Source organism: Chiroxiphia lanceolata, chromosome 14 (genome assembly GCF_009829145.1).
Source record: "Chiroxiphia lanceolata isolate bChiLan1 chromosome 14, bChiLan1.pri, whole genome shotgun sequence".
Lineage (NCBI taxonomy): Eukaryota > Metazoa > Chordata > Aves > Passeriformes > Pipridae > Chiroxiphia > Chiroxiphia lanceolata.
In genome coordinates this window covers 15691877-15718398 of record NC_045650.1, presented here as the reverse complement: position 1 = coordinate 15718398, position 26522 = coordinate 15691877, and the positions used below count along the sequence as shown (strand labels likewise).

General features: G+C 40.4%; 1 protein-coding gene across 6 annotated transcripts in view; it reads left to right on the top strand.

Moving 5' to 3' along the window:
- The window catches only part of AFF2 (AF4/FMR2 family member 2), a 336618-nt gene that overhangs the window by 177305 nt on the left and 132791 nt on the right, over window positions 1-26522 (top strand). For 5 of the 6 annotated variants that reach the window (XM_032701860.1, XM_032701861.1, XM_032701863.1 and 2 more), the window contains exons 4-6: window positions 3165-3209; window positions 23791-23877; window positions 26439-26475. In XM_032701860.1, coding sequence (XP_032557751.1) covers window positions 3165-3209; window positions 23791-23877; window positions 26439-26475 — 169 coding nt within the window. The remainder of the gene's footprint in view (window positions 1-3164; window positions 3210-23790; window positions 23878-26438; window positions 26476-26522) is intronic. The other variant, XM_032701864.1, reaches the window with a different exon arrangement.

The window sequence follows — 26522 nt, the reverse complement described above, 5'->3', positions numbered from 1 at the left end:
TCTTGACTAAGCTACAGGAGGAACGTGGCAGTTTATTAATGGCAATTCTAATAACAGTTTGTTATAGTGCTAGCACTTGGTGATGAATATTGTATCTGCTCCGTTTTGTTCTGTCCTGATGAATCTATGCTTGGATGCCATGGTGTGCCATGTGGGCCTGCTCACACTTGTTAGCTGAATGCAAGTGTTTATGGACAATTAAACTTGCAATTTTTGATTCACGCTTTGAAAGGTCGAGAGGTTGTTTTATCTTTTTTTTTTTCTGAGACAGACTGAGTTTCTAATAGATCTGTGCCTTTCAAGTCTCTTAAAATGTGCAACTGCAGCATGAATTTAGAAAAATGGTCTCATTTCTTTAGAAATCCATTAATAGTAATGTACTGAAAGACTCTTACATTGATCTTCTTTCTGATAGCCATGTTGTAATAATTATTCTTTTAATGTTTGCATCAATCTAAATGTTTTCGTCTTTGTGCTAACTCCTACTTGGATCTCCCTATATGACAATCACAGCACTTTGACATCTTGCATTACTTTAATACCAGTGATTCAAAACAAAGCAATGCCAAAGGGAACAAAAGTTCTGTCAAGCCATTAAAATCTTCTTTACCATTAACACAATTAAATTGATGCATGAGCATTTAAAGTTATTAGCAAGTGCTGCCAGCAGAAGCTGGTTTTGATTGCATAATATATACTGGGCTTTATTGAAGTAAAATGGTATGTTTATTGTTATTATTATCATTAGTTGTGAAGTAATGTAAACTTAAACAGGGCTGTGAATTGTCAGAGGACTGTGAGACAAGTAAGAACATGGTCTGCCCTGTATTAATAGCCAAGTACACAGTCATCATTCTTCTGAACAAAGGAATACACATGGTACCATGGCTAACCATTAGAGCTGGCATGTGCAATGGGAGGGAGGGATGTTAAATAAGGAGAGGGCTTCTGTACCTCTGCTGCTCTCACTCTTCCCAGTCTGACTGACTCAGCTGACTTTTGGGCTGCTCCTGTTACTGCTGTGAGAAATTTTGTGTTCGTTGTGTACACTGTAAGCTTATTGGGAGAGTATTTGTTTTGTTTTGTCATATTCCAACACGCTTATTTTTCAATGAAAAAAATGAGGCGTGTATTAGAGACACATGTACTCCCAGTGTCCCACTGCACATTGCAGCAATACCCCTGCTTGCTAACCTTTTGATTAACTGTATTCCTCACTGAATGGGCAGCTGGTATGAGGAATGGAAAACACAGATTAGCAAAGAATTTACAGGTATTGAGGGGGAAAGCAGTGATTTAAGTGAAAAGTAGGGAGATGAAGGAAATCCAGTGAAGTCCAGGTCATGCGTTGTGAAGGTGGACTGCATGCCTGTTGCAGTTCATGCTGACCATCCACTGGCAGTTCTCAGCCTAGGTTTGGTTGGGATTTGAGCTGAGTAGAAACTGGGGACAAAAGGTAAGGCTCTTTTTTTTGGTTGTTTAAAGTGATATTATGGAAAATTGTAATCTGTAGTAGATAAAAATCACTAATACCCCTGCAGTGTAGTCGTATTCACTTGGGTAATTCTTTCTTTACCAAGATACTGATGAACTGTTGGGAATTCAGGGAACTGTGATGAAATAAGCCAAAGGGGAGGAAAATGTTGTTTATCAGGAAAGAAGGTAAAAGTTGAACATACAGCATTTGAGAAAAGTGGAGTATAATTCTGCATGTCTGTGCAAATGTGAAGGGAAGTAATGAATTACTTTAGAGTAGTGGGAGGAGCTCTACAGAAAGGCTGAGGTGACACTGAAAGCAAAATTTTAACCATTATGCTCATAAAGTACCAAATAGTTTACAACACTGCTGCATATTTTATTAAGGAAAGGGATGGGAGACCCATTTCCCTACAGTTATTTGGGTCAGACTGGCCACAGTACTAGAAAATATAGGGGAAATGTGCTATATTAGCAGAGCACAAACTTGGTGATCTAATAGGTCTTTGTGGTCTTTGACTTCTGTAGCTGTGTGGATTTATTCTTGAAGCTTACTGCTGGCTGAAATATAGGTGGAAGGCCATGGTCAGTGCTTTTGGTCAAGCTCTACAGCAGATAAGGATGACAGGGATTAAATTTAGTCATGAGTATCTTTTACCAAACTAGTTAATAAGGGCAATAAGGTAGAAGCTTCGGGCAGAAAAGTCTCACTGAATATTTATGGCACGAAGGACTTACCTATGCTCTGGTATCTTCCTGAATATTGTCTCTTCCTCTTCTGCTTTTCCCCCATGATAAGAGCCCATCACAGCTGTCTGCAATTGCTGCAGAATGATTGTACATACAGGTCATGTCTACCTGTTCTTTCTGTAATTGTTCACAGTATTTAAAAGTTTTGTGCTCTTTCACGCCCTTGGAATGAGGGATTGTGACAAATGCTGTAAATACCATTTAACAAGTGTTTTCAGTTGGAATATATTAGTAGCACCACCATGTGTGTGCGTGGGTATGGCTGTGTACATAGATATATTGCACCTTTTTAAGGGGAAAAGGAGTAGCTGTCAAGCCTCTCGAGGTGGATTCCTGTGTGCTGTGCAGGCTTCAGAGGATACTTAACCTGCAACAGGCTGATGAAGTGAGGGACAACAAAATCAGCAACCACCCCTATAGTCCAACCAGTATTTTACTACAGTATATGTTTAAGTTTTAAGAGCTGTCTGGGCTGTTAGCCTATTAAGCTGTAGGATAAGATAGTTGATGATAACAGCTTTCTCCTAACTGTTATCACCTCTGTCCTTCACTGCAGCATGTGGCAAGTTAAACCAAACCTCTCCTTCTCTCTGAAGGCTGCCGATAGGAGTAACAGTGGGATCTTCTTCAATTACAGAAGTTTCAGGCAATTCTAGTGCCAGTTCTCAACTGTGAGGAAATCAGAGTACTTTATTGCTTCAAAAGTGTTGTTAGTAGCACAAAGCAGTGTACAAGAGAAAAACAACTTTTGACAAAGTGGGTCCTGCTGATGATTTATGTTGATCTGAACTGGTAAATTTGGTAGGCAGCAAGTGTGGATAGAGCAGTCTTCAAACAGAGGCAGTTGCTTGTTAGCTGTTCACCTGTGTGGTTGTAGTCACTGAACTTTGCATCCAGCACCTGACTAAACATTTTTATTTTTTTTTCTTTAAACTTAGGTTACCCTTCCCAATGACTCCAGTTGTGTGGAAGAAATACTGCGGGTGAGTAATACCCTTTGCATTTTTATCTTTTGTATAAATTTTAATGCTGTTATTTCATCTTGCAAGGAGAGGGTTTGTAGGGCTGTCTTTAACACTGTAGTTAAATAATAGCATGTCAGTGGGTCTGTATTAAAGAGATACAGCCAAGTAGTAGGCCTGGAGTGCTCTAAGATCAGTTCACCTAATATTCTGCGTCTGCCAGCTCGTCTCAGTCAGGATTTACACACGTTCCTGTTCTTTGTTAAGCTCCCAGTCTCTGTGAGTCTATCCAGGACGCATTTCTCTCCTACCCTGATGTGTAGCTGCGTTCATTCTCCTATTCACAAACTGACCTACAGTCTTCCTCCTTCCCTCAGACTACAGTTGCTCATCATTCATGGTTTTGTTAAAAACTTACAGGCATTTTTTCTGGGATCTCTGGTCAGTGGTTGAATACAGAAAATTACAACTCCAAACTAAGCATGGCTTAATTTCAACAAGATTGTGTAACAAGAGAAAGGGGAGTGTGCACAACAAGTCATATGCCTTACTTTAAATGTAAGATGGGCTTTTCCTCAGACACCCAACTTTGAGTTTCTCTCTTGACAATGAGGTTTGCCTGGGGGCAGTTTTGCAACCCACCAGTGCCTCTTTGGGATTTCGGTTTTTATCCTCACAGGTTGAATTTCCCATGTGTCAGAGCTACCTCCCTGGGATTCCCAGGCACCCTGCTGTTTTTTGGTGTAGAAGGGATAAAATTTCAGGGGGAATTTCTGCTAACCATGTCCTTATTACTAAGAGCTAGTGCAGCAGAGTAACCCAGACCTAAAATTGTGTGTAACAGTCATACCAACTTCCTTGCAAAGACATGGACTTAACTCTTGCTTATAAAATAAAATAAGCTTCCCAGTATCCATTGTAATCCAGAGTTAAATAGTTTGGGAAACTTGTTCCTGGTTTGTGTACACACATTGTCTGAGGCTGACAGAGATGTCTTTATGGGTTGGCAGTGTTGCTGCAGAAGTTTGTGGAAGCAGCAGGAAAGCATTCATGTGCAGACTTGCAGTAACACAGGAGTATCTGCATGTGCACCCAGGAGCAATGAGTGCAAGGAAATAAATAACATTTGCTTTCAACCTTCAAAGTGAGCAGGGGTTTATTACCTAAAGAACACTAAGGGAGAAAATGCAGAGGAAATGTTGAAAGGCTGTGTGAAATACTTGATATATTTTAAATGTCTTCTTCCCTTGTTTATATATTTCAATTAGGTTCATTACTATATTTGGAATGAATGACTTGTTGGCTGGGGAAAGCAGTTGTTTTCAGTAAACAGCATCAAAAGAAAATGTGATGTGGTGGATTTCAGGGATCAATCATCCAGGTGACAGTTTTAATGGGGAACAGTGCATATAAATCACAGGAAGCAGAAATGTCTTTTTTTTCTAATCAAGAGGAGCTGATCCTATTTCCTCCCCCATGACTGTAATTTGAGTCAAGAAACAAGCAAAATGTCCCAGGCTTCCTTCTGAAACGTGCCAGGAGTGGAGCAGGACTTGCTGTTGCCTTCAGAGGATGGGGATGAACTGCAGAATCCCCACCCCTGCCACTCGTGGGCCATTAAACTCGGGGGGGGCTCTTGGGGTGGACAGAGCAGGTATTTGGCAGGGATTACATGTCTCTGGGAATATCTTTCACAGGGACATATAATGGGCACCTGAAAAAGAGATACAAACCAGCAGATCTTTCTAACTGCTGGCTGCAGATGCCCAGCAAAGACCTGGCTAACCCAGCCCCACCTGACTGAGAATGGGTCAAAATCCAGTCTTCAGGCTCCCCATGGAAGCCTTCTGTCAGGAGATTCAGGCTGTCTGCTCCAGGTGAAAGAATGACCCTTGGTTTCAGCAAAGATTTGAACTTTGAGAACCTGGATTAAGCTCCTAGCCCTGACAGGTACTTTTTGGCCTTTTGGAGCCATTTACATAGGCTCTGAAGAACTTTGGGGAGCGTGGGTCTCAGTTGCCTGATGACAGCTTCCCTAGGTAAAAAAAAAATAGGTTATTACCATTGCTGTCCTGTCAGGGATGTTGCAAAGATAAAGACAAAGGATTCCACGACAGTCAGGTCCTGAAGGTGGAGAGCTGGGCTGTAACTGTGAGTTTTGACCAAGGAAACCACTGGCAGCATCTGCTCTGGGCTGTGCCCTCTGCTTAGCTGTGCACCCCAAAGGGTCAGAAGTGCTCTCTCTTGGAGCACTGCATGCCTTGAAGTTGGCTTTTTTTCTGTTTGTTGGGGTGGTTTTTTGTCTTGTTTTGTTTTGTTTTTTAAGTTGAGGAATAAGGTGACTTAGTTCCACCCCTCAGAAAGACAAAATTACTCTGGAGGGATTTTTTGCTAGCCTTTACAGGGACGACGTACTCACGCTGAGATCTATGACCCCTGATTTTACACAGCTCTTTTTTTTTAAAACTGAACTTGATTAATGGTTTTTGCAATTGTAGAGGTTTGCAATTCCTAATCTGTCTTCCTTTTTTTTTAATCTGGGAAAAAAAGGTTTAATTGAGTTTATATTCATAAATTTTCAACCGAGTGAGGGGAAAGGTCTTGACTCCGCTCAGAACCCTGAGTCTTTAGAGACAAAATTTCACAGTCCTTTAGATTTCCTGAAACACTTAGCTACTTATGTCATCCTGTGTAAATGCTTTAAGGACTGCTCCCAATACTACAACCAAAGGTTAATGGCAGACCAGTCTCCTGTTGATTTTACTTTTCTAACCAGGCTGACTGAGAAGGTCGTGAAAACAACATCAATAAAATAATAATAATCAGCAGCAGCATCTCGTGTACAACTAAGGCCAAACTTGATGATAGTACAGATTTGCATTTAGTACAGGTTGCTAATACAGAGTTGAAAGATAAAGGCAAGTACACTGGTGGTCAGTACACTTTTTTCTGTCCCAAAATGTGTTTGTTTTTTTTTTTAAACCAATGTAATGGTTTTAAGCGTGGATAACGTGGAAGACAGGCAATTAAAAGTATGTGTGTGTAATTCACATTTTATTAATATGGATTTAAATTGTCACTTGCTATGGTGCAGCCACTGAAAAATGAGTTCATTGAAATGTTGTGATACGAAGTGCAGATGGGGTGGGAGAACTGACATTTAAAACCAGTCTCCAAAGCTGTTACTTGTGCCACTTGTACCAGTGCTTTACATCAGCATGCCTTGCTGTCACTGCATGTGATGTGAACCATGTGCTGGCCCAGGCATAGGGGGGTGTGTGGGTGACACTGGGGGTGAACAAGCAGTGATCCTTTTCCTGCCTGTAGAGAGCACAGAAGGGACCTTCCTTAGCATTGGTTTACCTCTGGGTGAAGAGTTGATAAGCATACATACAACATCTCCCAAGAAAGAAAGGAAATTTTATTTAACTAAATCTTCTGGAGGACTCGTAGTGTAAATTGAAACTTTGGGCTGGGTGTTTAGTCAATCGATTAGATGTAATCCTGCAGAAGTGAGGCTCTGCTCTGTACACAGACAGCTTTCCTGTCTGTGTTCTAACCATCTGGGCAGGCACTTCTGTCTGGAAATCTGTCCCTGCTTAGAGGAACAAAAGAATTCTTGTAGGTGCATATTCACTGTAGTAAGGCATCAAGTAGCTAGATGGATTTCTGATGTTATGTGGACAGCTGTGATATTAATTAAAGGCTTTCTAGTCTGGAAGGAAAACAAATCCTAAATATAATTCAGATTGTAATAAGTATTAAAATGACTGGAGTTAAATAAGCCAAGTCTGTAATTTTTATGGCTGTCTTCTGGTGACTAATGACATTGGAGAATATGTAAATTGATCAGCAGGTGAAAATGCCCTTGACTGGACAAATTATGTGTAGTATTACCTTCCTCACACCAATTGAAAGCACTAACAGATTTAATATGTCTCATCCATAGCTGAAGTGAGCTGTTCACATGGCAAAATTAGATTGTAACAGATATAGCCCATTATTTGCCCCTCAGTAATTGTTTTCTCTTCTAAAATGCAAACCAACAGTGAAGAATGATGCTAAACCTAATAACAATAATTGTAATTTGAAAAATACAGGTATGCTGTCCAGCGTGGTTACAAATGCACTTAGTAGCTGACGGGCAGTTTAAATATTTTCATGTGGAGTCTGGGGGCTTGCTGGGGAGGACATGATGTGAATTTAAAATGATTATCCAGACGTCATTGGACAAGTGAATAACGAGCTGACTGGCCTAGTAAATCATGTGAACCTGTCAAATGTGGGAACACGTTGGGGAGGAGATGATGTCAAGTAACAGTAACTTAGCAACCTGGCATTTAGCTGTCCAGAGAATGAGTAAGAGTAGCCACTTTTAAATAGCTGAGTAAATAAATGAATCCCTATACGTCTTAGGTGTGCTATAAAAATAGCCCAGCACTGTATGTTTTGTGTCAAGCTGCTTCTTTCTCCAGGATAAGGTGATTTATTATTTCTATTGAAATGAAAAAATGGATTGAAAAGTTAACCCACGTGTAAATGTGGATCTGTGGCCTTTGTCCCTTCTCTGGTGTGCAGCCTTTGAAAGCGTGCAAGGAACGGGTAATAGCCTGCTTTGAGAGGTTTGGTGGTTTTTTTTCCTTTAGACTTTGCTCATGTACACAGAGATTTGGATGGATAAAAACAATTAATTTCTTAGCAATTTCTAAGCCATTGCATTTTCAGCTTTTTATCAGCATTTTCTCAATGGAGGCAGAACCACTTCCTGCTCTTGCATCAAAATAAATCAAGAGGTAATTCTACTGACCTCTGATCTCATTTGAGTTCATTGAATTCTTCTTCATCCCACACTGGTATAAATTGGCAGCAACTCCACTTATGTTGCTGCTGCTGTTATGAAATAAAAAGGAGTTACCTCTGCATTACTTTAGGTATACATAAAAGCAGAGACCAGTTCTTTGCTCTGATGACTCTCTAGATGTAGTCTCGTTCCATAAAATGGAAATGCTGAGTATTTCTTTGAGAACAATCCCTTCCTGGTTTGGTAGGTGATCAGCTCAATTCTGGTCTCAGTATCACCACAAGCATTCAGCAACAATTCCAGGAAGGTCAAAGGAAACCTTTTCTCAGCATTTTGTGCACTGTCCAGTATCCTCACAGGCAGGGTGAGATCAATAGCTGGAGTCATTTGAGGACTGCCTGGTGTAAGCTTGCAGTTGAAAAGGCTCTTTGGGAGTTCGAGATGTCAGCCTTAGGTTTCCCCAGCCTAGAGCAGACCCTTCACACAGAGCCTGGCCTTGGCCCCTGGGTGCTTCACCTGAGCACAGCAGAACAGCATTATTCAAGTGTTTGGCCATTTCACCCTTACAGGGACAACACTGTGGTGGCACCTCAGAAGACAGACACCTCAAAACTGTCTGTATTAACTGGAGGGTGCATCACATCGAGAGCTCAGAGCTAACTTTAGGCTGAGTGGGAAGTTGGCATGAGTCAGTGCCGAGTATTTACCTTAAGGCAGCTGGTTTTGTGGGCCACTGGCATGGCACAGGTTAGGTATGAGAGGAGTTCACTGGTGATGTAGATATATAGTATAAATCTGCTTTGTGCTGCCAGATGAACGCTGAGCAGGCTCCTGCTGTTGGGGAGGTGACAGGGAGGAAAGGTTGACTGTCTGTTCTGACAAATGTGTGTGGGTGTGCAGCGTTTCCTGTATTCGAAAGCTGGTGTTTTGCACCTGCCTGTTACAGGGATAAATGCCTCTTCAAGATGTAAGGCAGCAAAAGATTAGACCTTTGTCAGGACAGACAAGCAAGGTCTGATTCCAGCTTGCAGGCACATTTATCAAATAAAGGTTTTATTTTCATAGCAGTATTAAATAAATTATTTAGCAAAGAACTTTGAAATGTAAAATCTGATCATTATGTGGGTCTATTGCAGCCTGTCTGCACTGTAACAATAAAAAAAGATTACAAAAGGTATTCAGGAAAAGAGAGAGAGAGATTGTCATGCACCTATTTCAAACTCGCTATTCAATTCTGTTTTCTTATCTCCTTTACCATAATATTTTAGCATATATTTTTGTACTGCCAAATTGAAATATTGCTGATTTCAGTACTGTTATATAATTCTGCTGTCGTTGCCAGATTTACCATTGCTACTAAAATTACTGTAAAAAGAGCTGACATCACAAGGGTTTGGACATGTATTACTGCTCCTGAAGAGAAAGAAAGTAATCAATCCCCTGATAAATGATAAATGAATGACTGCCAATGAGGAAGAGAAGCTTGTTTTCCAAGCTCTTCAGCATCTCTTTTGTATGAAAACAAGCACTTCTAGTTTTTCTTCCTTATTGATAGTCAGCTCAGAAACAATCTACTATGTATTGCAACATGCTATGTCCTCAGCATCCTCTCTCTGATTCAGCACTCCGTTATGATAGGAATAATTACATATTATGAAACAATACAAAGTAACTGTTTTAAACCCAGTTCAAACAAGAAAGTAATTGAAGCAAAGTCATTGTCTTAGAGGAAAAGATAGTAAGTTTCCAGCTTCTGTGGAAGATCAGATGCACTCTTTGTGGCACTTAAAAGTATTGGTTATTTTTTCAAATACCTTAAATATTGTACTTCCAGAAATAAGTGAAAGAGAGAAAAAAAATCTGGGAAAGCAGTTTGATGGAATCTTGTAGTTGAGCAGAAAGTGTCCTAAAACTAAGATTCCTGCTCCCAATTTGGAGACCCATTGGACCTGAATTCTCATCCCTTTTCATCCTTGTAAATAAAGAGTAACTCCCTTATCTTTGAGTGAAGGAGGTAGAGAAAACAGACCCAAGGAATCTGGGATGTCAGATCAACTTTGAACTTTTGTATGCTCCCATGAACAGAAAAAGGGCCCAAGTGCTGAACTCAGTGGAGAATTTTAAATGCTACAACACCAATACAGTGTTTGGCTCAAGCTCCCTTAAGGACCTTGAGGGCTGCATGAGTTTATGTTGTATAAAAAAGTGATTAAGAACTTCAGAGCCTGTTGTGTGTCTGTCTTTGAGTGCTGCTGCTGATTCCAAAACTTCTGGTAACAGCTACAGCACAGTCTGCAGTGCAGCCAAGCAGAAAAGCCATCTGAAGCTCCTATACTCCACTTACACAGCTTACTGCCAGAGTATTAAACAAAAAAAATCTAGTCCTATTTTGAGACAGAGGTAGTAGAATATTTTTCTGGTCTCAGATTAATCATTTCTGTTATTTCATCTTGTCCTGTCAAAATGAAACATGGTTAAATATGGGCACTGAGTGTTTAAACTGCTAGCAACGTTACCTTTCATTTAAGTAGATTAATAATGTGTACTCTACATAACAAATTGCTTTAGGCACAGAATGAAGACATTGAAAACATATTAAAATCGAGTTAGGCTTTCTGAAATGAATGCATGCTTTAGAAACAGTCTTGGTTTGAAATGTCTGTAAGATCTTCTGTGTCTCTTTCTTTCACAAAAGGGAAGGGCTCCATTTCTGCAGCCCTGAGGGCAAGTGCTGCAGATTTAAATTTCTGGTAGGAAGCTTCCCCATGAGTTAGTGCTGCCGAGGAAGCTGGTGGGGTCCACGAAGGATAAAACGGCCATATGTGGTTACTCAAGAAAAATAGAGTAGGAAAAGGCTAGGCAGACTTGGGGTGTCCAAAGGAACACTGGGCTGGAAGATGTAGCTCAACAAATCTTCAGAAAGAGTTTCAAGAGCTCCCCTCTTTGAAATTCTCTTCTGAAGCTGGAGCTGGCCACGACAATCAAAACCTTTACAAAAATAGTTGATGGTTAAAAGAAATGTATGTGAAGAAAGGACTAGAGAAATTAAAATAATGGACCAAAAAGAGACCAGACGCTTGAGGCCTGCTCAGTTTTGCTGCTTTATCTGCACTTGCATGTTGCAACTTTTGATGCTTTACTGCTTTGTGCTCTGAGAAAGAAAGTAAAGAAAACAGGACAGAGATGACACCTGGAGCAAACCTGAAGTTTCAACTTTGAATCTCATTGTTTCTCTCAGAGGAAATGAGTGCTGGTGTTCTGTTACAGCAGATACCAGGAATACTTGTTGCCAGTTTCTTAATGTACTGCAGTCTAAATTTAACCAAAGTCACTCCTAATCTCTTTTTCATAAGGCAAGAAAACAGACATTCACTGACTTATGGAACAAAAAGTATTTATTTCTTCCTGGGAGAGCCCCTGGACAATCAGGTGGACTTTTCCTTGGGCAGTCATGGGGTGACACACAGGCTTGCTGGCTTCCATGGGGCTTGTGGGTGGGATGTGGTTCATCTTCTCATCTCTTTGAACACCTTCTCAATAAGTGCTTGAATACATACACTCAGATAAAACATCTTACCTTTAATTTTCCTGAATAACCTTGAGATGCCCCTTTGCTCCACAGTGTCTCCTTCTATGAAATGGTGAAATAGGACCTCACCCACACCGCCTTCATTAAAAGTTAAATGGGTTGCTAGCAAAGTGCATTGATGTCCTCAGCTGGAATTACTGGTGTGATAATTGGGCAAAAGCAAGGCTCAATCAGATATTTAAAATTACCCTACATACTGTGAATTATCCATTTCTATAGAGAATTTCTAACATTTCTTTAAAGAAAGCATGTCACTGAATTAAATGTTCCGAGAAACCTTATGAACTTTCAGTCTATTTTAGCTGTGTATTTCACATTGTGCTTATAATTGTGTTTTTATTGAATATATAGGTTCCTTTGAATTTCTTAATACAGTACATGGGTTTTAATATGCATTTGAGAAGAATGCATACTGAGTATGGGTGGCATTTTGAGGGTTTTCAAATTGTCACAGTAAAATTGTCACATTTGTTTAATTAGCCTGTAGATCCTGCCACATCGATTTGTCAGCTGTGTAACAATATCTTTGAATACTTAGAAAATCAGACCAGAATGTCTTTTTTCTTTTCTTTTTTTTGCTTTTTTTCCTTTTCTCGAGAATTTCTCATGTTTCTTTTCGATTTAAAAGCAATCATACAGGCATCCAGCCTTGAAAAAGTCAGCAGACAAAAATGTCAGTTTCTAGCATTAGAAATGAAGATGCTTTTATTATAAGTTCAAGGCATTGAGGTGTTTGTTGACCACTGTTCAGAGGCAAGGGGGAAGAACTGTCGACAAACACAAATCTGAAGGTCAGACCTAAGTGCCCAGATTTGTATTTTTTCAGCATTCTGCGTACACTGTGTATTCTACCTGGTGCAAGTGTTACTGTATGGCCTGCCAGGGCTCTGGTGAGACTGTCACTAGAAATCCTGTTATCAATGCTTTGCAGCTCTTGTTTAAGTATTTTCTCTATTCCAAAATTTCTGTGCAACGTCTAAGTAAATATTGTTTGGGGGAGGTGGAGATACCTGCTAATACTTTGCAGGGTAAAACAGGAACAACATGGACACATATGGGCATAGGTTGCTATGGGGGGAAGAAATGGTCAGGGCAGTGTTCATTGCATTTGCTGCTGGTTGAGTGGGTGATTTAAGGCATGGACCAAATTTCACCTCTGGAGCCAAGCTGGAAAATGGCAGCTACTGATCTCTTGTCAGGAATGCTGTGAGATCTTCTGATGGAGTTTACTGCACAAGCACTGAGTGTTAAAGACCCCTTGGGGCTTTGTAATCCATTAATTTCTTTGCCATGGGTATATCCTACTAAAGAATATGTTGTTTGTGTACACCAAGGTACCATAACCTTTAAAAGTACTCTTCTGAGCCTCAGTAAAAAAAAAACACACCCTTTGTGTTTGGTTCGCAGGAGAACATTCCCAGTAGTGGTTAATTTTTTTTTTTTTTAATTCAAACCAATTAATCCCTTCCACTTATTCCAGTATTTTATCATTTCTAAGCTCTTGAGTCGCTAATCTTTTCAACAAGAGGTCTGAACTGCCAGTTTATCTGAAAAAGTATTGTTGTACCAATCAAATGAAAACTGGTGCTCAGAGTTTTTTTGAAGAGCAGCCCCTTGCCATTCCTGAGTTCAGACAAAAACAAAGAACAGGGCTTCAACAGTGAGGCATTCGCTGGAGGCTTCTTTCCATGAAAATAGTTATCACTTCTTTTTTCCTTGGCAATTGAGTCATTGTTGCTTTTAAAAGAGGTTGTCATGATCTCCTCATTACCATTTTTCTTAATATGATAAGTGTAAAGTACAAGAAAGCTATCATGTTTGAAAGGATACAGGAACCCTAAGGAATGTTGCACTAACTGCTTGTGCTCTTTGAAAAGGCTTAGACTGGGAATTTGACTAAATGTATCATTCTGTCTACTTTGCAGCAGCATTGTCATTTTATAGAGTCTTTCACTTACAACACAAGTTACCCTTCAAAAAGAATACCGTGTTACTGCATCCAGCCTTTGTATGTCTCCAGCAAAGTGAGATCAACAACTCCTTTTTGGTAGTTGCTGGAACATAATAATACACTGCACTTTGTGCAAAAAAAAAAAAAATATTCTTTGGCAGGTTTATTCCAGTTCATCTTTGTTTGGTAACTGGTAATTGTCAGTGTTTGACACCAGCTGGAGCTGCAACTATCACTAAATGCTTAGAGCTAACAGCAGCCATGGGTCTACTGGGTGGTCTTTTCTTGGGCTTGCTCCAAGTTTGTTACGGATTGTTCATACGACCCCTGATAAACTTTTACTAATGAACAGTTTGCTATTCCTTTTTGGCCATCTAGAAGCCAAAAAGACGGTACATGTCATCGTCTAGTAATGTAGATATATGATTTCTAAATGCCAGAGCACCAAACTTACTGCATTTCAGTGCTGTGGCTTTTGTGTCCTGTTCATTGATTTTCCTGTGGGAAAAAAAGTAGTGTAGTGTTTGGAGACAGGAAGGTTATGGACTTTGCCCTTTTTCAGCCCTGTTTTTAGGACTTAGTTTGTTTCAGTGTAGTTTGCTGTCAGAAGTTTTTAAAAAATGCAGACACAGGAGGAGGATATATCAGTCTGGTATAGAGTCAGAATATGCTGATTTCAGACATTAGGACCGCTCTGTGTAGGACCAAGCATCCTCAGCTGTCATATGTCTTAGTGGCACTCCCAAGTATTTCATATTTCCAGCCTCAAACTTGCTAGCTTTGTAAGAAAGAACACGCTGGGAAATGAGGAATCAAATTCATGCAACAGTGGGAATCTGTCTACCAGAAAAACTCTGAAGCCTCCATACCTTAAGGGAGATCAAAAAAAAAAAAAACCCTCAGCATGTTTTGGCTTCGGTTTTCTTTACTCTTTAGGCTGGCTTATTTAGGTAAGGCTGACATGCCAAAAAAGTATATGTTGTATCAAAACATCGCCTATAACATGCATCCATTTTTTCTGCACCTGTTAGCTTAGCAGGAGTGGATCAAAGGGGAGTGTTGGCATGATTTACAGGACACACAGATGCAGGAACAGACCTGCTTCAAGGCACAAGTGAGGAAAAGGAAATCTAGACTGAAATGTTTGTTCTTTTCTAAAGGCTAAAATTACTATAATAAATGCCAGGTTGCATGAGAGGGTTTCAGGTGTCTGCTTAGGTCTTTCTGTAAGAGAAGAGAATTAAAGGGTTGAGCATGAGAGGCAGCAAGGGCTCTACCTCTCTGTTACAGGTGAGAACCCATAGTATATTCTTTGGCGAATATGCTAAGGTTAACCTTACAAAAGGTGACAAAATTAGAGGATCCAATGATTAGGCTTCAGTTTGGAGTTTCTTTGTGCATCCAGGGCTTGCTGAATGCCAATCAAACTGGCCATGTTGTCCACACAGGATTTTCCAGCCAGTATTTCCTGTTCTTAATTTCTAACCAATATTCAGAAGTTCCACCACTGCCCTAGACATCACATAAGACAAAAAAAATGAGGCAGTTTTTGCCCCTAAAGGATTCACAGTTCCTGATGCAGGCAGTGGGAAGACAATCATGCTCCTTAGGGGAAAGTGAATTCTTCATACATGAAGGGAGAAGCAAGTTCTCAACTGAGACACATGGTAGGGAGAGCATCACATAAATGAGGAAAAGGAAATGGTGAAGAAGGGCAGGTTTGAGCTTTTCTAGGTGTTCACTGTGTCTTTGCTTCAGCCTCAGACCGCTGTTTTAGCGACATTACAGTTGAGGTGTTGATGAGACTGTGTAAGAACAATATTAAAAACAAATGCGACCCTGGCACACCCGCTCGGGAGAACCCAATACTGCTGCAATACTGCTTGTGTGGTAAGCAGAATAAGAGGGCTGGCAGAGTCTTGCTTTTGAAGGCAAAAGAACGGCTTTTGTAAAGGATTTCAGTGTGTATTGTACAGCGGCTTCATTTCTTTGTATTTGATGAGTAACAACTTAGAGTCCAATCTTAACGAAAGCAAATCATGGCTTACACAAAAAAAATTAGCTTTAAACTCATATAAATTGCCTAATCTGGTTTCTTATTTTCCTCCATACACCATCTTAGATAATTAATGCTCCTGTTTAAAGACTAAAGCTGGTGTCTTCTGGCACAAGTTAATGTTTTCAAATTCCTGATGATTTTTGGACTCAGCTTCATCATATTCTCAGGATTTAAGTTATGTGCTGGTTGCATGGGTCTAAAATATAAAACTTAAATGGTTTCTGTGCTAAGCCTACTGAACAAGAAGTTTTGTAGTTTAGCAATTTAATTTTGCCTGCTATGGAATTTGGAGAGTTTATTTTTTCACTACATTGGCATAAGTGGCTCCAGAAACTAAATGTGTTTTATAATAGATTGCATTGATAAGGTCTTGTCCTGTGACTACATAATTCACTGTTGTATTTTGTATGAAAAAACCATGAATGGATTATATATGACAATGTAAAGGAGATGATGTAATGTATTGTATAAATGTGCACAGTGGAGTGCCTCAGGGTAGTCTTGTTTTGTAACTGTAAATTATAGTTCTGCTCTCCTCTTGGTGTGAACCCTAAGTTTCAGAGAAGAAAACAGGCGATTCAAGACATGCTTTTTTGCTTGTGAAGCTCAGGATGGATGGAACAAATTACCAGATTCCCTTAAACAAGTGCCAGCAGTGAATAGTTTCAAAACACAGTTGCTTATTTACTTGGAGAATGGGTTTTTTGCCAATGTTTTTTAAATTGCAGAGATGAAATTATATGTTGGTATTAGTAACTTTTGAAAGAATTAGCTTTTTTTATGACTTATTGTGCCTTTGTTTATATTATGCTGTTGTAGTGCCAGGATGTTCTGTTGTATTTAACAGTTCAATGCATACTTCCTATCTCTTGGGGCCCTCATGAAAATTAAACGTGCCATCCCTGGGGATGGTTACCAACAAGTATGATTTTGAATAAATAAAATCAATGGGATATGGCTGTGCATCTTGGGATGAGGAACTGGCAAGAACAGGAGGTATTGCTTTGGCCATGCTGTCCACAGCAGGGCTCTGGTTCTGCGTATTGGGCAACAAAGCCATTAGTTTAGTTACTGGGAGTGACAGCTGAAGGATGCCTGGCTTTCTGGAACTAGGTCCTGTACATGTGACTGCAAGTACCTGAATATTTATGGGTGTATCAGTGACTTGTAGGACTCTAAAACTGGTGTTAGCTGGTGCTAACTGAATATCCAGTTATGGATGTGATATTAAACAGAAAAGGCTGAGAATTAGTAAGTATGGAGGATCCGGATCTTACCTTCGTGATTGCTCTGGTGTTCTTGAAGTGCTCTGTGAAAGACACAGCACCAAACAGTGTCTGTAGCATCCCAGGAGAGCGGGACCTCGGGTCTGACCCGTTCTGACAGTTCCGTGTTCCTGACCCATCAGGTCTGTCCGGAAGAACAGTTGTATGGAAACAGGAAAGCCTCACGTGGACCAGCATCTCACATGTGCTTGGCAAAACTTCAAAGCTTTGGTCGTCCTCTCCTTGCACTCAGCCATTATGGGCTGTCCTTACCAAACCCCACGTATTCCTGTGGGAGACAAGACACCTCCTGCCTGTCTTGGATGGGGAGTTACATTGTTGAGTACAGGCCTGTCTCCTGATATAAAACTAACTTGTCAAGAGAGCTGTTCCATGTGCTTGCTGTAAGACCCTGTTCCTTTTTTACCCAGTGTGAATTTTTTGGCTGATTATGTTCTGTGAGCTCCCATGTCCTTCCTGCACTCTACTCATACAGGTAACCTTAGCCTGGCAAGAGCAGGGCTACAGCTGCTGCAGGTCTCTTGTTCTGTGCAGTTTACCATAATGATGTTTCTATAGTAGGTCCCTATGGGGATTGTGATGCATGTCTTAAAAATGCCATGAGAAGGTGCTCAAGGGCACAAAACTTGCTTGGGATTAAATTGAAGGATTGTCCTGGGCAATGTGAGCCACATTCAGGACAGTTGTTGACCGTATATATTTATAATCTTCCTGAGGTGGACCCTGAAGAAAATATCCGACCTGTTTCACAGAGGAACCTCAGGAGTGAACTGTTGTGTGCACAGTTTGGGCCCAGGGCCCAGCAGGAAGCTAAATTTGACAGGATAGACACACTGTTATATAGGCTATGGTTTCCTTTAGGATTGTATCCGACTTGTTAAATTGGAATCTGATGGCGAGTTCATGTGGTGTAGCTTCATTACTCTCCCCCTAAAACAGCTTCTTGGGCTGAGATACTTTCTCACTATAATATGGAGCATTGTTTTTCTTCACATACACAAGATTGGTTAGAGAAGTAAGCACATCAATCATGATTTATTATTTTTTTATTGTCTTGTAAATGCTCTAAGCAAAGAATATGAGTGTTATTAGTTATAAAAGCTACAGCATGAGGAAAATATATTGGAAAGTTTGAGGTATACAGGAGTCAGAGAGTATGGAGAAACTCAGCAGAAAAAGAAAATGTCCATATTTCTTTGTGGATTTCCAAATGTTAACGAAGTAGGAAAGGAAAACATATGTTGTAAAGTTTATAGTCAACCTCTGTTGGCTTCTAAAGCAATTTCTATATTCATTTTCACTGAATATAATTTTTGTCTGTCCCCTTCTTGTTAATATGGAAAGGAATAATAATTTACCATCCCCAATTGGCAAAGGGAACTTATTTGTCATCACTGATAAAACCCACAGGTGAATGCTGTGGTTTAGGTTATGGTCAGGGAAATGGTTACTTTTTGTAGAATAAATTCTACTTTTTCAATAATAAACTCACACATTTATTCAGTGTATTTCCAAACGGATTTCAGGCAGGTTTTGGTACAGCAACAAGATAAATTCTAGTATGACAAAGACATCATTGCAGATGCCACCACATTGTTCCTTCAAAAATATGTAGTGGGCACTAGCCACTCATAATAAATCTGCTAAAATATTTGCATAAGGAAAGTGTTTCCTGCCTTAACATTCATACCAGAAAAAAAATTGCTTTCTTTGGAGACCCTCACTGAAGTCTTTTGGTTGTTTTTTTGGGTTTTTTTCTCTTACAGGCAGAAAGGTGTGGTATCCCTTTGGTGATGAGAATTTTTTCTAAATGTTGAAACATGATAATCAAATGTATATTCATGAATTTATCTATCATGTTCCTGTCAATACTGACAATGTGTCAAAATCCCTTCCTAAGGAAGCCTTTGGCCCAATATAAATCAGGCCAGATTACTGATCAGGATATTCCCAACTGCTCCTGCAAATTTTCCATTCCTTCATAAGGAATATGAATGAAAACAACCCGTAGGGTTATCGCCTTTGTGTTCCTTTAGGGTTTAGTGTCATTTGCTTGTCCATGTATGTGTCTATATGTGTCTATATATTCATTCATTCATTCCTTATCCTTTCTTTCAAAGATGAAACGGGCTGAGATGTTTTTTAATTCAGTATGCATCACACACTTAAAATGTGGCTGCCCCTCATGCATTACTGGCTTCCTCGCAGATAGTTTGATCAGGTTTGTATAAATGCAGAAACCAGAAAGATGCTGTGAAACAAGACACGCTTTTTACTAAGGTTGCATTGATAAATAGTTAATAAAACATTAATAAATCATTAATAGAGTCTTTAATAAATGGTAAATCACTTGGCTATCTTTATTCCATCAAGGCAGTAGGTTGCTTAGCACCAGCTGTAGCATCAAGTTTGTAATAACCTTAGAAAAATCTATTCATCACATATTAATTTTTTCTGAATGCAACTTTAACATACTGTGTCACCAAAAACTGGAGGAAGTTTAAAGCAACAGATTTAGCTGGGAGTTAAAAGGATTGAGAAGGGCATTTGACAGAGAGAATACTACAGATAAAGTCTCTTTAGCAGCAGTGGCCTCAGATTGCGTTTATTGCTGGTGGTGTGTGCGGGGCTATTCCTCCTCCTGCTCCACTGGCTGCCCTCTAACGATGTGGGCAAAGTGTCAGTCCTGAGACTGCCTTTGTGGCCACAGAAGGAAAACACCAGGATTGTTGCTTTCTTCTGCTGCTTTTTTGTGAATGTATTCACATGAGAGGCAGTAAGGATAGGGTTTGGCCGACAGAGATCTATCAAAACTACAGAACAAGAAAAAGGGCTGGGAAAGGTCTTAGAAATCTCATCACCTACTATGCATCCCAGTCCCAATGTAGGAATCAATTCTACCTAAGCCATTCCTGACTGATGTGTTCTAATCTGTTCTTAAGTGTTTTCTTCCACAGATGGAGACTGTGTAGCTTTCTGAGCAATCTATTTCAGTGCTGCAGAATCCTCACCATTAGAGAGCCTTTTCTTGCGTCTAACTGGAATTTTTCTGGCTGCAGTTGAAGTTCATATCCACCAGAAAACTGGAGAACAGATTATTCTCTCCTTTAGGAACAGATCTTTCTGTAATTGAAGACTGTTCTCATGTCTCCCCTCAGTTCTCCCAAGGGAGGTAGCATGAGCCCTGTGTCTTGGGAGACTTCAAATTAGATCAGGCTAAGCAGTTTAGAGTGCACTGTAGGAAGGGAAGCTGCCTCCGTAGGAATGCAGAGTACACAATCCTAGTTCTTTTTTCCATAATGACCTCTTAGAGCCTGGCTCAGTGCTTTTATCTGTACTTAAAAACACGGCACACTTTCTTTTGAACGAGAAGGAAATGATGGAAAAAATGAAATACAGAGACAGGAAATAAATCTTGAAGGCAGCTATTAATTTTAGGAACTGGTTTTGTAAAGCTATTTACCATCTGCCCCATATCCCCCATACTCATTTCTTCAGCTCTGACCTTTTCCTTAGAAACTTGCAAGTTTGAATCCTTCCCCAGTCCTCTCCTTCCATTTAAATCATGATTTGGCTTTGTACCTCTACAACCCTTAGAAGGTTTGCTTGGGGTATTTGTATTTTGGGTGATTCATTAAATCATGTCTGCATGTGTCCTTCTTAGTTACTCACCTGAGGGCTTTTATAGCTGAAAAAAGCAGACTTAGCTGAAGAGACGAGCGTGCCTAGCTCTAATAAACAAAACACATGGACTCAATTAAAACAATGTTTAAATAATTTTCAGAAAAGGAGGATGCTTGATGTTACTACATCAGAGGACCACAGTGACTTCTAAGCCAACAAACTGTGCAGGTTTACTTTCTCATTTAATCTCCAGGTCTATAAAAAAAATGCATACTTCCATAGCAGTCATCTGCCCACTCCAACAGTTAACATGATTTTGGAATTACTTTAAGTCCAAACCATGTGAAAATAAATCCTAACTCAATTTTGTGGGATTACTTTGTTTCCATTAAATTCCTCTTTAAAGCATTTCATATGCTCGGTTTTATTATTTTTACTTCCAGGAATTTCTAAATACTTCCAAATTTGGATTGATTAAAGTTTTTTAACTTTTCCTGGAAAAAAAAAAAAAAAGAAAAAAGAATGCAATTCCCTGCCTGCTTTCCCAGGTATTTACAAACCAAGGTGGCTACAGACACGTCTTAATGGATACATGCACAACACACACACTGCCTGTGTGGCTCTTTGTAGTCTTAACATATTAGAAGGTAGATATATCAGATTTCACAAGCTAAACAAGATAGAGCTTAGCTAGTACTTAAAGATGAGGGACCTCCAGAAGAAATTGGGGCATAGCAAAAAATGGTGAAGTCACGTGGATGATTAAACAAATGACGTCCTTTCTTCTGATTCTCCAGGGTAATGTGCCTGTGCTTAAGGAATAGAGTAGGAGTGAGTTAAGCAGACAGTCACACCCCTGCAGGATGTGGGGGTTTGACCCCTTCCTGACAATGGTGCAGTGCCATTTTTGGGTGTCATTCTGTAGCTCAGCAGGGCTCTACCCGAGTGGGATGTGCAGCCGTGTGGTGGTTGGGGTGGGGTTGCTGCCCAGACATTTGGAAGTGACATTTTTCAGATGAGTAAATTCAAAACTTTCTCTACCATCATTCAAGGTTCTTTGGTCAACAGTGCTCTGTAGGTAGATGTAGGTATGTTTCTTTAACCAACTGTATACTTTCTCACTCCTTCCACACACAGTGTTTGCTTATACACCAATGTTTGTGCTGTTTTGCATGTCTGATCCTATATGGAATCTTCTGTCCAATAATTTTTGTTGCAGTGATAATTGAAGTTAAATGCTTCAATGAAACTAGCTTGTACCTTTGTAATAGACCTTGATGTTCACAAGGTCACTGTGTAAACACATAGATTGGATAGTCCTAAACTCTCTGAAGCTGACTTTTGCTCAGTGGAGTCAGGATTTCGTACCTTGTAATTGAATTTCCTCAAATGGCAGACTCCTTTTCCCACTGTTTTATGTTCAGGTGTCCCCTAACAGGGAGATGACTAGGTTTGCTTACACTTTAACTTGCCAAGTGGGTACAGAGTGGATACTAGATGCATTTTGACAGTGAATATTCTGAAATGTTTGCTGACATCACCTTCCCATAAATCCCAGGCTTTCTGTACAACCTTTTATCTGTGGCCAGGAAGAGACTGAGGTCAAGCCTATAATTGCAGTTCTAGAATATGCTTCATTTCTGCCTTCAGCCGGACTGCCTGGCCCTCCTTTAATTATGTGCAATGCAGTCTCTGTTTCATCGTTTTGCCACAAAGCAACATCTATGGTGTAGGATTTGGCAGAAGCGTGCAGGATTTGGATTATATTATCTCACAGAAGAGTTCACCGGATGCTTAAATCTTTTTCTGCCTTCCCCTGTGCGGAGGTCAGACAATCAGTGCACTAGAACAGTGCACTTCTTGTCATGGCACTGGGCTGCTGCAGCCTCATGCACCGGGAGGGATGAGCTGTTCACCAGCTGCTCCTTTCCTCCTCAGTTCCACAGTCTGGGCTTTGTGCAATGAAAATGGGCCGTGGGTTTCCACAGCAGAAACCCAGAAGCTCTTTTAGGATCACAGGCATCTGCACCTCCCCTGTCCCTGGGTTATCTGTCCAAGGCTGCACTGTGCGTGTCGATGGTGCTGGACCAGCCCTGCCCTCCTGCCTCCACCAAGGCTGGTTGAGGGTTTCTCTACATGGTGGTTGATCCTGGGCTGTGGCCCTTGCATGGCTCAGCCAGCCCTCACTGCAGTAGCAGCGTTGCTAAGGGTAGAAATTTGATGGGCCAAAAACACTACTGCCTATCAGGAGCTGGGGGAAGTTTATATGTCTGCCTGTCCCACTGACTGAGGACCATGGTGCATAGTTTTCCCTTCTCTCTCCTAACCTCTTGTATGACACGTACTTTGGGACAGATAACTGAAGATCTGAAACTTGCTGGCTTTATCTTCAGTAAATTATACATTAGTGTCAGCTGTAGCCACCCGGGGCATGTCCTTAGCTGAAATGCACCCAGCACACTGACCTGACAACAGTTGTATTTCCTTTAATTACTTGTGGTATGTTATATTTTTATTTGTGGAGCATTTGCAGTGGTTGTCATGTTACCTACAGAAATTTGCCTGTTCATAAGGTTTGTTGGGAATGGCCCTGGGTTTGACCAGTATGAAATAGCAGCTGGGAAGTTTACTTTACTGATGTCAGGATTATGGCCATTGAACATAAAATTTCCTAGATTAGACCCTCTTTTGCTCTTTGCCTCCCTTGCCTCAAGAAAGAATTCTCTTCTGAGCTTTGTAGGCAAAGAAAAACAACCAAAACAAAGAAACAACAGAATGCCAGAGACAAGTATTACTGCCTCTCTGGATATTTATTAAATTAAAAACAAAGATAAAAGAGAAAGTAGCAGTACCTACCATAAAACACACTCATTAGAAGGGCATTTACAAGCTCTGCCTAAACCAGCACTGCCTAAACCCCCACATGGCTGCATCTTGCCACCACGCACCCCTTTATAGGGTTGCATCCAATGCTGTGCAGGAGGGTCCCCTTCCTGCTTGGGCTTTGCAGGTAAAACCTTGCTTTATTCATAAATCTTGACAGCCTGACCATGGAGGTGGAATCAGCTGCCACCTGCTGAAGTCACACTTTGAAGGGTACAACCTGTCCTCGCTGTCGTTCTGAGGAAGTGCTGCACGTTGGGTAGTTCAGGTGTTCAGCTGTGATAGAAGGGGGGTCATTTCCTTCAACAGTTGCATCTCCAGGCTCAGTGGAGCATACGTGATCCTCTTTAGCCCTTGTTCTTCTTTATGTACATGAATTTGTTTTCAAAACTTTTTCTTTCTTCCCTAGGAGATGACCCATTCCTGGCCTCCTCCTCTTACTGCTATTCACACTCCCGGCAAGGCTGAGCAGACCAAGTTTTCTATCCCAAGCAAGGTACCAGTAGGCTATTGCCAGTGACCTGATTAGCATTCTGTTCTGTTGAGTGTGCTTCACTGGAGAGTTTATTTTTGTAACTGGTCCCCTTTTCAGAAATTTCTGATACTATTTTTAGTTGGAAATTCCCAATCAGACTGTTGTTACTAGTAGAGCTGCTTATTTAAAGCTGCAGAAGACACAGTGGAAACAAAATAAACTTTATCTCTGTTGATAGAGGAGTCTTTCTAAATCAAGTACAATATACTTTGTTTGATTTTCCTCCATTATTATTTGAGCAATGAAAAGGCTGAAGTGGTCACTTGTTCCCACTTATTGATTGATTGCAGGGTGAGGTTTAGGCTGCATGGTCAGATTATTGAGGCTGAAAAGGTCCCTGCATGTGAAGAGTGCGATGGCATCTGTCTGTGTCACACCCCAGTGGCACACAGGGTTGGACAATGCAGTCCTCAGCACTGGCCTTGTTAAAGGCACGCACTCAGCACTTGCCACATCAGAAACACATGCCTGGAGAGTACCTGTAGTTCACCCAGCATGCAGTGAATTGTTAAGTGGTCTGATTTGAACATTCTTTTAGCCCAGACTTCAGTATTGCCTTCTGTGATTCTGATAACACTGCTAGGGATCGAGCTCATACCCAGGGTAGGCATTGCTGGAGCTGTCTCTTGCTGGGACCTGAATAAATGTGAGCTGATGATGTTCGAGGGAGGGGAGAACTTCCCCAGGGTGGGAAATCTATGCCATTCTGTCATGGAGCTACGTAAAAGTTTCTTTCTAAAGGCAGTACCTTGGAAAATATCTTATAAAACTGGTACTCCTTGACATTATGGTTCAAGCAATCATGTCCTGTTTTAGGAGCTGTATTGTGATTTTCCTCTTACTGATTTTTGTAAAAAAGTCCCTCTCCATCTTTCTTGTAGGCTCATAATTCTCCAAGAGTATATTCCTCATTGCAAATTGGTTGAAAGTCAGTTGAACCCTTTTAGGTGAACTGTGTGAATACAGTGAGAATTCAGGTCTTTGCCCGCTGGAAACGGGGTTTTTTAAATTTATACCATCTCCTAATGTAGTGCTCTGTTTCTGATGGCCTCTGCTGGTTTGAGTCTTTGTCTCCATTGGAGTTTTGTCCCCATTGGCAGCAGTATAAGTGTAGGTTCAGAGAAGCTAAAGTTTTGGTTTGCTTTTCTGTTTCTATTAAGTTGGCTTTGAATTTTTAAGATCCACATCAAAGTTAATTTCTGGACACATTAAATGTTGATCCTAAAATTCTTGACTGTATCACTTCAGTACAAAATATAAATTAGATTAATTTTTTTTTTATTTTTTTTTAGCTAATGTTTCAGGAAATAGGCAAGCACATAAATGTTTCCACATTTGCTAGTTTTACTTTAAAAAATACAGCAATGTCTCTTCAGAACATCTCTTTAAATCTATTATGGCTGGCCAAATTATACATTTAGGACATGATGTGGCTAGATTGTGCAGCCATATAAACCAGAGACAGGCACTATTAGAAGTTCTCAATTTGGCTCTTAAAAAAAGGTATCCTCATGAGAAACATATATAAAAAAGTGTGATAAAAGAGGCGGAACTTATCAGAACAATTTATCCCTTTGACATTCAAATTTAAAGTGCCATGTTTACTCTTAGGGCATTATTTACTTCACAAGGGACTGACTGACAGCACAATATAATATTAGGAACTAATAATGCCCTAAGAGGAAGTGCAGTGAGGGCTTTAATGACTTTAACATCCTACAGAACTAACACTTCCAGCAAAGTAGTGCCTGGCTGTAAGATGAGGTTGTAAATAACACCTTAATTTCAAATGATCAAACTCTGCTTGGAAGGAAAGCTGATGACAATCACTGTGGACTATAAAGCCTGGAGGAAAGCTAAGCAAGAAAAGACTGTGACATTAAGGAAGCAGCTTAGTTATTATGAGCCAACAAGAATCCTGGCATTAGCATGCTCAGTGTTGCAAGCCAGATTCTTTGCTGGTTTGAAGTTGTACTTCCATTGATTTCATTGGATTTGGACCAATTTCCATTGAGTGAAGATGTACTTCCTGCGTCTTTATCAAATCCTGTGTGTCACAGCCCAAATAAAAACAGTGACTGTCAATAAAAGATTACTGTATTTCCAGACAGCGAGATCAAACAACAGAAAGGCAATGGCACTGAATTTAATGCATAGTTGCATTCATGCTGCTTTCTAAATTGTACATCCTGAATGGCTCATACACACATCCATGACCAAGCCTGGCAAAGGCTTGGACCGCTGTGGGTATAAACCTGTGTGGTGTCTCTATAACGGGGGCGTGCGGATTTACAACAGCTGAGGACAAGCTCTTACCTGAGCTGTGAAGGGTCCCTCAGTGGTGCTCTGTCTTCACAGTTAATGTCACTGGTGCTGCCTTAACAATCCCACAATCCCTTCCCTGTACCATCTCCTTCCCCGTTTGCATAACGCCAATGCCCTTAATCCAGCAAGCTGAGATATATCTTACCTTCTTCATCTTATTTAACTAATGCTGACATTTTGTGTGTTCTTCTTTGTAGGACTCCCAACATCTGACCTCAGGATACAATGTACAAAGTAGGTCTTTATCATCCTAGTCCTAACAGTCAGGGTTGGGTATTTTC